The 15,286-nt window shown below is 35.8% G+C and overlaps 1 protein-coding gene across 1 annotated transcript in view; it reads left to right on the top strand.

Moving 5' to 3' along the window:
- Positions 1 to 14,951, top strand: part of LOC137396547 (tudor and KH domain-containing protein-like) — a 37,576-nt gene extending 22,625 nt beyond the window's left edge. The window contains exons 10-12 of the mRNA XM_068082857.1: positions 7,926 to 7,990; positions 8,920 to 9,080; positions 14,207 to 14,951. Coding sequence (XP_067938958.1) covers positions 7,926 to 7,990; positions 8,920 to 9,080; positions 14,207 to 14,464 — 484 coding nt within the window. The 3' untranslated portion in view covers positions 14,465 to 14,951. The remainder of the gene's footprint in view (positions 1 to 7,925; positions 7,991 to 8,919; positions 9,081 to 14,206) is intronic.
- The last annotated feature ends 335 nt before the right edge of the window (positions 14,952 to 15,286 follow it).

The following is a 15,286-nucleotide window of genomic DNA, read 5'->3' as shown; positions in this document are numbered from 1 at the left end:
CATTGTCTTAAAGCAATGAGTTTGTATCTATTTTGGGTGCTTTTAAAATGGCAGAGGCTTAAAGATAAGAATCCGTTTTATAGTTAAATGGCAGCGTGTTAAATAACAACATGTTAATTGGTGGTATGTTAAATGGTGGCATGTTAAACGGTGGCATGTGGAATGACAACACGTTAAATGTTGGCATATTAAATGGTGGCATGTTTAATGGTGGCATATTTAATGGTGGCATGTTACATGTTGTCATTTACAATTTTTATTGAACTTTTAGCAATGGCTGTGACTGATTTTATTGGCAGATTCTGTTAATGCTGCCCGTAGTTTTTGCATTTTTGTTCTACTTCTATTGCTCCCCTCTTCAGCATGATTATTGCTATTATATCATTATTTTATGAGTAAATATGAAATATTACTAATTTCAGTTAAAGGTTGACTTGCAACAAAATTCGCCTTGCAGTTATTTGGTATCAAAAGATTCACTATGTTTTATTCTGCTGTGTTGTAGGTGCAAAATATGTGGAAATGTGATTACAAGCTCTTAAAAGCTAAAAACGGACAGTTAATCGCCGCCATCACGAGACTGCTATAGATTAGAATCTCTTTCCAAAACGGCTCAAATGGGGCGTAGTTGTACAAGATGGCTTCCGTTTACACTTTCACGCAACCTCATTCATCGAAATATTTTCACAAATATACTTCACGCATTCAATAAAACCATGTTTATTGTTCTTACGCGTCTATTCATCATCATTGTAATGCTGTCATTTTGAGCACTGATATTTCAAAACCCGCAGTAAAAATTCATTTAATATTTTAACCTTAGCTCGAAGGAGTACATATCATCCTCTGATAAACATGACAAGCATGTTGGTCACCTTTGATATGCAAAAAATGCTGCAGAAATTATTCGCGCTGTTTGGCAGGAAGTATGGGCCACATGATCAGATTACGACTAGTCGATTAGACCATGCCGAAACAACACTGTAAAGTAGCGAGTATCTATACTTGATACGGGCACTTCGGTAAAACCCGAAGTGTTTGTCATAAACTAGTGCTACGAGAAGTTTTATATTGAGCCTTTTATTGGCCTTTCAATTTACGTGAGAAAATCACGTGACAAAAAATAACTAAATGTAATGACTTGACTATGTCAGAGAAATAAACTGATTTCAATCTACGGCGGTTTCGTGATGGCGACGATTAACTGTTCGTTTTTGAGCTTTTAAGAGCTTGTTATCACATTTCCACATATTTTGCACCTACAACACAGCAGAGTAAGACATGGTGAATCTTTTGATACCAAATAACTGTAATGTGAACTTTGTTGCAAGTCAACCTTTAAATAATATATAATTATTCAATTATTTCTTGAAGAATGCTATTTTTAATATGAATTGAATCTATCCGTAGACCTCGACTTAGTCATCCAGTTAGCTAGTATCGAAATATCATAATTACATGTGTAACTTTGCGAAAAGCTTGACTGTAATTCGCAGTTTAATAATATATTTTCACGGGTAAATGATTGCTGTTATTTTAGAAATAGTTACTATAGTCATGATGCTCTATTGGGAATAGAAACTGGTAGCTTATGTTCAACTTCACCTTGTTATAAAAGTATTTGGAACTTGTATTTGGAACTAAGTTTAGTCTGATTTAAAAGGAAAGAATCTAAAGAAAATCTGTGCAATTGTGGATCTGCTCTGTTGGGTCTTATCGCCTCAAAAAGACTTTTTGAAGCCACAAAATAAATATGCGGTGCCACTCAGAATGAAATGAATAAATGTCTATGTTATTTTTAGTTAAGAATATAGAAGATCAGCGTTTGTTTCGCATCCCAAGGCAAAAATTGGCTTAGATTTGTCTCATATCCTCATTCTTCATATTCTGAGGTATAACTGTACAGTGCACCCTCGGGATACGATATAACTGTACAGTGCACCCTCCGGATACGGTATACTTGTACAGTGCACCCTCAGGATACGGTATAACTGTCCAGTCCACCCTCGGGATACGATTACTCTGATATACGATTTTTTCATTTTACGAAATCAAACATTTTTTTTCACCTCACCATACAAATCTTATTTCACCATACGAATTCAACTAAATTTTTGCCTGAGTTTAAATTTGGCCGTCGGTGTGCTTATTGCGTACATCAAAGTAACAAAGACACCAAATGCTGTTTGCCGAAAATATTTTCATAATGCCTGAAAGAGACACGATGACCTGACCATGTTTTTTCAGTTCAGCAGTTCTCATGTGTGAAACAGTAAAATTTTCCCTTTAAAACTAGTAACAAAGTTGGAGTTGCAATCCCTTCAAACAGAAGGTCAGACAATTTTCCTTACCCTGCTAACCAAAATTCATTTTGCAAAAACCTCATCATTCGGGATTTCTTGCCGAATTAGTTTGAAAAAGGTTTCAAACCGGCTCGCTAAAAGTTATAGGGAAAGCCAAGACAGAAACTGATAAGTAATAAAATTTTAGTGATAAAAAGTTAAAATTCAGTAAAATAGTTAGAAATATATACTAAAACTTAGCTATCTTAACTACATAGCTTCAAGTGAGTGTGTTTAGTAAGCTAAACTTATTTGAGGAGAGTTCGAAGTTTATGTTATACATACGTCGGTCTTGAGGGTAAGTACTTCCTACAGTACGTACTGCACATAGTAAATTGTAATGTTACATTTTAATGCATATCATAACCAATAAATACACTAAAGTTACTATAGGTAACTATAGTTACTAAGGTTAACATACCATTTTGTTACTAAGTTTTAATATGTACAGTACTTGTTTGAACTTTTGACGATTTTTACCAGGGCATGTTTGCAATATATAATTACTATGGTTTCTATACCCCTACATACGATTCTTTCACCGTGGAATGACAACCCTGGAAAAGATCAAAATCGTATCCATAGGTGTAACTGTATTTATAAAGACTTCAGGCCATTGTTTTTGATGTATCTATGTACTTTATGCTACAGCTTCCTACCCAACTCACGTACCTCGATAAAGCAACGACTACTGTAGATCAAAAACTGTCAAGGATGCGCGATTGGAATTCAAACACCTCATGTCTACCTCAATTGCACCCGAACACAAAAAATTTAAAAGCATTCTTTATCCATTAAAAGTGATGTGTGGCAATTAAAACCATAACATTTTCAACTTGCGACAAAAGTTCTTGTTTTGTAGCAAGTGGACATCGTAGCTAGTAGCTATCGTAGCTCACCAAAATTTAAACTTGATGAATTCTAACTAGCGCTGAGCCCGGTGATGCCGGGGATTTCTTTAATTTTCAATCTGACAACCCACAGATGGATGTTTAAGAGGCTGATTCTCAGAAACCAGACGGAAATTTGAAACAAAGTATTCTAGCGATTTGGCAGAAGGTTTGGAGCATATTTGTGTAAAGTTTGAATGAAATTGACCAAAATACATAGAAATGCGTAGCATTTACAAAAAATACCGCACACAAACACCGCACACACTCCACACACCACTACACACACCATACACACCACACACACACACCACGCGCACACACCACGCACACGAAACACCACCCACACGAACACAATGACAAAGTGGGACTTGTTAACATAGAAACTGTCCTTCCATACCAAGGTCATAGACTACTAAAAATGAAGATGCAACTGTTTAGCTATCAGCTTCTAAGATCAAAGTATACTTGAATCAATTCTTGAAAGACAAATATCCCTCAGTCAATCTCAACCAAAGCAGAAAATGAGACTAAGCTATAATTATATACAACTAGCTGTGCCTCCCGGCGTTGCCCGGGTATTAAAAATCACCTTATAAACAATGAGAAGTGATGAGATTTGCCTACCACTTGCTGGCAGGCAACTCTCCAGCAAATGGCAGGCCATTGCCAAGTGGCCTGGCACATTGCCAATGGAAAATTCCACTAAGCTAGTTAATAAGCGCTAGGTTTCTAAGGCCGGTACGTCATGACATTGCGTCAGCATTGTTGTCTAGCTACGCTATTCTAATAATAGCTATAGCTGGACATACCAAAAACAGACATACTTTAACCCTCTGAGGCCCCTTGTTGCACTGGTGCAACATAACTTTCAAAACTAAATAGAGCAACTACAAATGCTTTATAACCAAATATTATTCTCAAGTGGCTTCTTACATATCTTTATGTAAACCCAAACCCAAAATTGTTAGGATTTCATGATCGTGATGTCACCACATAACTCTAAAACATTCCGTGGAATTGAAAGTTGACCACATGTGAAGAAAGCAACTTTTTAGGCATGGCTTTCTAGCTCTTTGAGGTAAGTTGGAATAACAAATTTTCTGTTTTGGGTACTATGTTGACCGTACTTTTACACACATAAAATGTTTTGGAAAAATAAATTTTGTTTTTCTATTTATATGAGCTCAAAATTTTTTGTGCAGGAGTGCAACATTGGGCTCTACATTGCTAAGCTGCAAACCAAGGGATTAGTATGGGACATTTTAATTAGCCATTGTTAGGGCTAATGCTCTTCATTCTAGTTGTTGTGCATAATACTTAGTGTTGTAAAGATGGTAGTAGAGGTACACTGACTACCATAATTGAAGTACATGTAATATTACCAGGTTACCTTCACTGCTACTACCAGTACTTCTGCTATGATTGTAGTCATGCACTACCAAAGTAAATTGGTATTTCAAAATGATACAACACTATGGAATTGGTTCACTTGATATAGCATGATAGTTAGGTGTGTAGGCTTTCTGTTGGGCTATTTTAGGTGTTTTATGAATGATATTGCAAAATAGATTGCCTTAGTTTGTAGATACAAAATTCATTCAAAGTCATAAGGAGCAGAGTTGATGAAACGAGTTTGCTAGACGAGCTCTGGAAAATGTGATCATGAATAGATGCCTTATAGAATGAATGTCTGTAAATAGAACCCAAAGAATGTCACTCTATAGATGAAATGATGAGTCAATACACTGGAAAGATTCGCCCTTGCCGACAATACATAAAGCGTAAGCCACATCCATGGCGCTTCAATATTTAGGGTCGAACAGGAGTCAGTGGCATTTTGCATGACTTTGAAGTATACTAGGATGGTGATGGCAAGCGGTTGGAGTTGGGCTAAAATGCTGATATTGTATTCAAGCTCACATCTACTCTATAAGAGAACTGGAGGTACAAAATTTATGGAAACAACATGTTTATCGGTCTTCCCTTCATCCCTGAGCTAAATAAATATAGGATGTTTTATACAGGTACTTTTTGAACCAACAGGGTTCTTGAATGCAAGCTCAAAAATGAAAAATTCTTCAAACGAGAGGGCAGATGTTCCTATGACAACTATGTGGATGAGGTCAACAATGTGGTTGCTGTCAGATGGTGTGACAACAAAGCTGTCACCTTTTTCTGCTCATTGACTAGTGTACAGCCCCTTGTTCAAGCCAAACAGTGGGACAAGCCATCAAAAGAGCATTTTTTCTACAACACGTCTGCTATAATACAATCATATAAAAATATGACAGGGAGTGATTTATAGGATTCAATTTTAGCAAAGTTTTGTTTGGCTATGAAGAGTCGGTGATGGTATTTCTACTTGTATTGGGGTTTTTAGTGGTAGCAGTAATCAATACTTGGAATATCTACAGGCGAGATAGTCGCCTTCTCAAGCTACCAAAAAGTGAAATACTAAAAAGAAGAAAATTTTAAGCTGAGGTTGCTGACAATCTCATCCATGTCAATGCTGCTGCTAAACAAGGATGACCATCTGCAGCAGGTGATGCCACTCTATGACCTACAACAGCTGGAAAAAATAGAAGTTCGAAATTCAAAAAAACGCGAAGTTCCCTATTACATTTTTGCTCATTGTCCAGTAAAGGTTCCAAGGAGAGGTCAAGAAAACAAATACTACCAATTGTCAAAAATGGGAAATAGTTTCTGCTTTCTTGATGAAAAAAATTATTTACGTGCGTATCATTGCAAGCGAATGGAGAGCTAGAGTTACATTGAAACAGTTGATATTGCTCCAGTATTTAGTCCATCTGTACCAAACAGTGATGTAAACTGATATGCTTGTGATCTATGTATATAGTATATATATATATGTAAATATATATATCTGTATATATTTATTTATATATATATTTATACATATGTATAAATATTTATATATGCTATATATATTTATATATGTATGTATATATATATAAATATATATATACATGTGTATGTATATGTACATGTATATATATAAATATATATACATGTGTATGTACATGTATATGTATGTATATTGTATATATGTACATATAGGTATACTTTATAAATATGTATATGTAGATATGTAGATTTAACATTTATTCATTCAAAATAAAGATATTTTACTGGCTCAAATACTTCATAACATTATTGCCTGTTGTGGTAATTTATATAGCATTGAAGCCCAATGTTGCGTGAGTGCAACATTTAATATCTCAGGTCAAGGTAATAGTAGAAAATAGAAAAATTAGAAAAACACTCATACATGTATCTGGAGGCTATCCAAGAAGTTTGAAATTTTTTAGAGCAAAACTTCTGTGTGTGGGCCTCAGAGGGTTAAGAAATACAGTCAAACATGGATAACTTGCCCACAGATAGCTCGAACACATGGTTAATTCGAACGGTTTCTTTGGTCCGTTCCCACGTAATGATAAATTGCTATAGATAACTCGAACTCAACACTGTTAACTCGAACTATGCAAATAGTTCAAGTTCCTTTGCAAATAAAATCAGTTTCAGAGCTTCACATATTCTAGGCAAATGCATTTCTTCTAAAATATTGTTACCAGCTGCTTTTAGAACACTTCTGTAGCTTTGGATTTTGGAATAGGACGAGTATGTGAAGTAGTACGCTAGTAATTTTATAAAATTGAATGTGCCACTAGTGGCATCATTTGTTAGTTAATAGTCTCATTTTGTTCTACAACCACCAGCCATCTTAGCATAAATGGCTGGCGTAATTAAGACTTTGTGGTCTATCCCACGTAAGGTTCCATAAATTCGAACTGTTTTTCCCAACGGCTACCGAAACGGTTGTTATTGCTTTAGAAAATCACTTTATTCCAAGCCATAGAGGTAAGTAAACCTCAACTTTTCGTAATTCATAAGCGTCGTTATTACCACCATCGCCAAAATATTTTTGTCAACGACTTTTCTAAAGGTTTGGTGAAATTTGATTTATAACAAACATCCGCTTAACGATCGCCCTTCGGAAGCAAGGTAAAGTGAGGTAATCTTTGCATAAACTTCAAGAAAAATCGGCAAAATTGATCGTGGGTAAAACGCTCAAAAGAAAAAGATGTCTTTTCTTTTGAGCATTTCAACAACGATCAAGTTTTGCCAATGTCAATCTAAAAAACGTCCTGGCAATAACATGACCTCAAACAACAAACCAATCTCAAGTGATAAAAAAATCTCTATACTTTTTGATAAAAACGTTTTAAACTTTACATTAGAAGCATTTAATTTGAAACAAGCCATTTGTGCTTTTGATTTATATTATAGTTTGTATATGTACATGTATCTACTAATAAATAAGTAAATACATGGACTTGTGACAGTGCTCTGATAACTTGAACGCTCTGATAATTCGAACACTTTCGCTCGGTCCCGTGAAGTTCGAGTTATCCATGTTTGACTATATATATAGATTATTTGGAATTGTTTTCCACAACTAGAGAAAGAAGACAACTACCGAGTTGGTTAGTAAAACATTGTACAAACAAATATTAGCTGTCACCTAACTTATGTAGCATTCTTTACTGGTAAAATCCTTTGTGGATAGGGGGTCTTTAGTTGAAAGAACCTGCTGTTGGTTTGACTCCATATTTTATTCTATTTTTTTATTTATCCATAGACAATACGCTTCCTATTTGATACTTTGTAGGCCAGACTTCTATAGCTTACGAGCTCAGGCTATAGAGTGCTACACTGATATGGTACTCCTACCAGGTAAGACTTGGGTTCCTCAAAGCTCTGTTACAACTCTTAGTTCAGCTTTTGTTGTTATTCTTGGCTTTACATCCACACTTCATGTTGACCCAGGGCTGTTTCATCTTGAGGTTTCTTTTACTCGTTTTTATGTATACTGTCTAATTGTCAAAGAATTGGTTGATCATTATGCAATTTTTTTACAAATGGATTTTTGTGAGCTTCGTGAGGCCATGTAGCAGCCTCACCAAATATATGGAGCTGATTAGTTCGGTGGTTGTAGTTATATATGATTCGCTATCTGTACTGTCATGTTTTTGCAGGTTTGTAAGTTTTTACGCTTTGTATTACAAGATGGTTGACTTTACTTAATTTTCTTAAATTTTTTGGACCTTTTTTATGATGCAGAAGTATTTGTGTTGTTCTTTCATGGTTTATATTGGTACATATAGTCATGCAACTAATTTTTTAAAATCATAGGATACCGTCATTTAAAAACAGTAGTTTTTATAAAAAGGTGTTTTACTTCAATAAGGCTGCAGTGAAGGTCATTTTGTTATAACCTTTACAAATTCAGTTGTTTCAAAGTTTTAATTCCATCCTTAATTTGGCTTAAAATTATGTGTGTTTCATATAAATCTGACTGCAAAAACTTTTGTTATGAAAATAGAATAATTAATTTGATAATGTATTTTTTGATAATGTATTTTTGTATTATTTTTATTATGTTCTACTGATAGCTTTCAACTATGTTACATATTGCGTAGTCCATGGTGGTCAAACCACATTTTATTTAAAATTTTGCAAATATTTGTGTTCGTACATAAAAAGTTTTTTTTTAATCGAAGCACATTTCATCTGTAGCATGTATTTCACTCGCTGTGTTTCTACAGCAGAAATGATTCTGTCTAAAGGCTCACACCTTCATGTGTTGCTGGTGCTGCATATAGGTTGTCCAGAGACATTCACTGATGAGCAGTGCGATACATTTGAGCGACTCACTCACACCGGTAGTTGGAAAAGAGTTGTGGGTGCTGCCGTTGGCTGGAAGGCCCGGGAAGATGGTGTGGAGCTGCCGGTTGTCAAGCTTGTTGACACCAACACTGAAGTGGTGCGTCTCTTTTACAGTTTATTACTGGCATCGTCTGAGAGTTGTCTTTCAGATCTCGTACAACCAAATTAGCTGTGCTATCCGGCGTTGCCCGGGTATTAAAAATTAGCTTATAAACAATGGGAAGTGGTGAGAGTTGCCTGCCACTTGTTATTAGCCTGGCACATTGCCAATGGATAATTTGAGTAAATTTACTAATAAAAGCTACTGCTTCTGATGGTGTTACGCCATCACTTTGCGTCGTGACGGAGAGCGGTAGCGTATTTGCTCCCATGTAGCGACATATATCGCCTAATAAATTCATCAAGCTCATGTGGCTGAATTGGTAAGGCATTGGACTGGCGCAGTGGAGGGTCCAAGGTCAAATCTTCTGCGATACCGATTCTTTATTTCAAGATTTTAATAGCTATAGCTGGAACTACACACATGCAAACAAAGTTTGAGAAATATATATAGATTAGTATTCATACTGTGATGTAATTAAATATTTGGTAACACCTAATATTTGATGATAGCGCTTATAAGTTGTCATAACTTTTTGAACCACAAGGTTTACGAAAAATTGTTTCGATATCAAATTAATCAGCATAAAATTTTACATTTGCCGATGCCATAAAAGCGGAAAAATGTGTTGAAGAATTACCTTGGACATTTTTTTGATTATCTTGAGTAGCGAGTTGAGCGTGTTCCGAGTCAGACGAGTTTTGACTAAAAAAGATAGACACTAGATAATCATCTATTGACGTTCATTGATCTACAATGTGTGAAACCTCCGTATCTGTTATACATGTACGTCCGACACAGCGGGTTATTGCGAAGACAAGCTTGCAATAAAAACTAAATTTTTCGCAAAACGAAACTGATTTCAGCGTGATCTGTAAACATGTATTCTATTGGCTCATCACAGGCAGATGATTGTTTCCTTTCATTTATGTACATACATGATGGGCTAATTACTCACTAATCAGAAAAGGTTAAATACTGGTTAATTACTAAGACTGCACCACGCGGCTCTTGGCCGTATGCCAATGCTGAGTCGAGACGCACTGCATGGCTCATGGTACACAATTAGTAATTTGTTTTTACAATCGTTCATTAAGCTACACGGATCTCTCAGAGTGACTACTCATGACGCGCTCTTCAGGGGTGTTCACACGAGAGCCGAAACGAACTAAACAACACAAAATGACGTCGGTGTCAGTTGTAAACTGTTTGCCAAAGACAGTTCTGGGTGAAACGAACCATTTTGGTCCTGCTCGTAATTTCGTGGCCGAATCCCTGCTTTTATTGGCTGGTTAAAATTCTAGCGAGCACGCGTCACATTTTTCCTTATGTGTGTGAGCAAAGTTAAAAAAAATGGGACAATCTTTTTATTTCGTTAATTGACAACGAAGCAATTTACGACAAGGCTCACCCGGACTACATCAAAAAAGATGGTATCATTTACAATACAGTCATACTTCGACTTACGAGCTTAATGCGTTCCGAGACTGAGCTCGTATGTCAATTTACTCGCATGTTGGTGCAATTTATTTATATATAGAACAATTAAATATACATTGATTGGTTTCCATACTCTAAAAAATTCAAATAAAACACTCAAAACAAGATATTGTAACAGGAAGAACGTATTGGTTATTGTCCTAACTTAGCACATGCTTTCAAAAAACAACAAATAAAAAATAATGCAAAGAAATGTGATTAATTAAAATGTAAAATTAAATACCTACAATAGCAGCTAATGCTAGAATTTGCCAGAGAGGGAGATATAAGTTATCCTTCATTACAACAGTTGACTCTGATAAATTTAGATTTAATCAAAGTCTTAAAAGAAAACCTTAGAAGCAAACCTAAAAGCAAACTTTCATTTTTAACCTAACGTAATTGAAATTTCTTCGGCGTTCATAGTTTTAAGTTGCTCGCTGGTTAGCTAATTTTCCCTTTGTTTCGCTTTCACGACTAGCCGGCCGTTTTAAGATAAACCTATCTAAGGACGTTTGTTTTTGTCGCCCTTTCAACATGTTGCGATTAGGGCGCACGCAGGTGTCGTCACAAAGGGTTAATGCACGACCACTAGCCAACTTGCCCGAATGTCTATTTTTATTGTTTTGATAGATAGCACCGGCCTTTTCACATAGCATCGTTTCAGTTACGCTGTTACCGGCCAATTGTTTATCGTTTATCCAATGCTTGAGCAGCCCCTCCATCAGCGGTCGTGAAGATCGCTGCGCCGTTAGTTAGAAACTATGGTTAGTCCTTTTGCGAACTAAATGCCCTGAATATAATCCTGTTTGATCATTGTGGATATATTTCGGTCACATTGCTGAGCTAGCTCAATCACGCATACACATTTTGCATATTTTTCAATAATTTTCCGTTTAATATCAATTGTTATCATTTGCTTTTTCTTTGCATTATCTTTCATTTTACTGGCAAACTTTCGGTCTACGCACAGTACTTTAAATTCACATACTTCAGCACTGAATGCAGAGTGATGCTGTTCTCATAAAACACCTCCGGCATACTTGGCAACTGACTCACGTGCTCGCATCTCAAACATGGCTCGTATGTTAGTGCTAAAACTTGCTTAAAAGCTGGCTCGTATCTCAAGTTTCTCGTACGTTGGAGCACTCGTAAGTTGAAGTATTAGTGTACTTGATCCTTCATTTCGAATGAAATGAGAGCGCAAAACTATATGGAATTCGTTGGTAAATAAGTAAAATAATTAAAAGACGTCATCTATTGCCAGATGACAATATACTGTAAAAGGATTTTGCCGGCCTTTACTCAGGCGCGATGTAGCTTGTGATTGTGTTGCATAAATGTATGATGTTGCATAAATGTAAGAGAATGATTGTGGTTTTCTTTCGTGTAGAATAGAAGTAGATATGTAGAAGTAATATGTCATACTCATCCTGATGAAGAATCGTTGACTGATTTATTTATGTAAAACCACAGTACTATGATAAAGACTGTTTTTGTTTGTTATGTACTCAGCATAGAAAAACATTCATATGTTAACAAAAAATATAATTTTGTTGATGGGAAGGGTTGGCAAAATCTTTGTATCGAGTGATTTGTTTTGCGCAGCTGAGCGATCTTCTGATAAATCTGCTGCGTAATTATAATTAATAATTGATCCTCAAAGTTTTTTTGTTTAGAATAGAAGTATTTAACTCAAATACATAAAAACTACCAATGAAACAGTGTCCTGTCTTCATGCGTATTGTTTCTAGGGAGTGAAGTGTCTTCGGATGCCGTGTGACATGTGGCTTAGCCGAACCGAAACAACCTCCGAACCAAACCTAAGTCGGTTCGGCCATCGTGTGACCACGGCTTTCGTGTAGCTTCAGCTATAAATACTGTATACTGTGTATTACTCACTCAGTTAAAACTGTCTAAGATTTCTGTTATGTCCACATAATTCCTTACATTTTCAATCTCACAGCATAGCCTTGTGTTGCTCATTCAGTGAAACGTGTCTAGATTCTAGAAGATGTTTGAGTGTCCTGTCTGGTTCGACAAAAAACCTTTAATGGTTTATATTCTCAAGCTTTTATAGCTCCTTCATAAACTTTCCTTTTATAAGAGCTGTGTACACCCGAAGTCATGGTTGGATATTGGAGAAAAAATATTGCAACGCACCGTATTCAACCTCTCGAGATTCAACATACCTCTATGACACTAACACCGCTATGACACTAACACCGCTACGACTCTGCTCTCGGAAGTCTAGTACTGCCTTTAATTACTCCTTATATAAACATGTCTAGTGAAAAATATTTCTGGTGAAAATGAGAGATTTTGTATGCGCAGTTTCTTACTGTTTAAAAACGTTTGATAAAAATTAAATAAAAATCCTACTGATACAATTATTTCTACTAGTACCCTGGCAGTTTAGTATACTGTGAGAGATCGGTAGGCATGCCGATAAGTCTTCGAGATGAGTATATGCACTATTATTCTAAATCCTGGAAGGTGAATGTTTGGTGCAGGTGATAATGTGATGACTAGCAAGTATGAAAGTCCAGGGTTCAAATCCCATATGATGCAATCTTTTTCCCCAACCTCAACCATGGCTTCGGACAGTCATGGCTCTTACTATAGTAAAGGCTAGGTGAATTCTTGGGTAATATAAGTCTTTGCACAGAAAATTATTTTTATTTAACATATAATGACAGTTATCATTCTAACTTTCAAACTTCATATCATGAGAAAAGTGTTTTATGCAATTTTAATAAATTAAGAGAAAAAATAAAACGACTGTACAGGTTTTCAAACATCGTCAAACAACGGTAACTTCAAACTCCATATCATGAGAAAAATGTTTGGTGCAGGCCAAATAAATTAAGAAACAAAATAAAACAACTATAAAAGTGTTGAAATGTGAAATAATTAGCCAGTAATAGCTAAATTAAGTCTGGTTTGCTACGATTACAATAAAATATGATTTGGTAATGATACAATTAAATATGAATTGAGAAAACAAAATAAAAATCCTGAATATGTCGAATTAATAATAACATATCGTGCATAGAAGTGTGTGTGCGTGCGTGCGTGTAAAAAAGGTTCCAGCAACGGATATCCATCAAAACTTTGATTGCGACGATAGTGGTACCTCTCGATACCGATACATGAGTAAAAATGAGATATCGGACCGTCTTTGTCTGGTACTTTGTCTGACCAAACGGAAAGATAATGTAGAAGCTATTCATACTCGAGATAATACAGTTGTCCTGGGGAAAAGTATTAACCTTTACCGATTTAGCAATGGAACCTTACAAAAAACCAGAAATAGAAGTGTACATTTGAAATTGAAACGGCATGTGTAATAATTACAAACCAAAAAAATATGTAATGGTAACAAAAAATAGTTTTTAAACAATTTCAAAAAATAAAAAGTGCACAGTTAGCGTGAGCTTATGGTATATGATAAAAGCGATAGAATGCTAAAGACAGTATAGCTCAGTGGTTAAATGCGTGGTTTGATACTTGTGGTTGCAATCTCCGCGAGTTAAAATGTAAATGTGAGTTCAAATCCAGCACACAGCGAACTTTTTATTCCAAGGTTTTAATACTATAACTTAAGTACAAAAAATTGAGTTTTAGTTATCATCTATTCATAGGACATCGTTATAAGAGATGAGATGATGAAAGCCATGCAAACAGATAAAGTGAAAGAAAACGTCAACTCGGCTCATATACAAGATCTCTCAGACTCCAATCAAGCCACCTTCTCCGTGCCCAGTTCTTTCGGACAACAGGCCAACCATATTTCAAGCGAGACGAAAGACCCTGACATCAGGGTAGACGAATCTCAGTTTTCTTGCATTTCTGAGTCAGTCATAGAAGATCGGTTTAGCAAAGAGGATGATTGGGATTGATGTTATAGAGTTTAAGTTCAGTGGCTATGCCATAATCACACTGCGGTGCTACCAGCTCAATGTACATATGCTTAGACTAATTCTATGTATTTCTCCTTCCAACATACAATCTGTGAAGTTAGTCTGTGGTATGCAAAGGTCATATCAAGGGTCAAATTGGATCAGCTTTAACGAGCTGACTAATATTTACATCAGCACCAAGATTTTATTGTTTGGCCTTTTGTAGAGAGTTTGTTTATGACTTATCCTCTTTATTGATGAGATAACTCACATCAAAATATGCATTTGCCATTCACGGTACCCTCATAATTCTTTTTATCAGTTCTTTTAAACCGGAAACCCTGTAGAGGGTGAAGATCAAAAATGGAAAAGTCTATAATGCTATAGAGAAATGCTATCTGCTGTTTATGGACATTCACCTTATAAGTGCGTCACTTGTATAGCTGTAGGATTCATTCATCAATAAATCTTTGTGTGTTCTTGTTGACCATGATATGAATGGTTGCCAATAAACTCCTCAGCTTGCAAACTGTTTCAAGGTGTGTAAATGAGGAATTCAGTGATGCCAAAGTACCCATTGCTGCTGATACATAGATTCATTGCTGCCAATAGCTGTCAATAGCAGTCCTTAACTGTCAATAGCAGTCTAGCTTTGTCTGGGAAAGATCAAACATACAAAATAATATTGTTTGTTTACCTGTGCAGTTCACGATGTTTAGTGAGGGCAGGTCGCTGTTCTACCAAATGCCATGCTTCTGCATGGATGTTAAATAGAATAGGTGAGACAAGACATCTTTGCCGGACTCCTTTTCCAATAATGGC

The sequence above is a fragment of the Watersipora subatra genome, chromosome 5 (assembly GCF_963576615.1).
Source record: "Watersipora subatra chromosome 5, tzWatSuba1.1, whole genome shotgun sequence".
Lineage (NCBI taxonomy): Eukaryota > Metazoa > Bryozoa > Gymnolaemata > Cheilostomatida > Watersiporidae > Watersipora > Watersipora subatra.
Note: the sequence above shows the minus strand (reverse complement) of the source record. Positions and strands in the feature narration are given on the sequence as shown.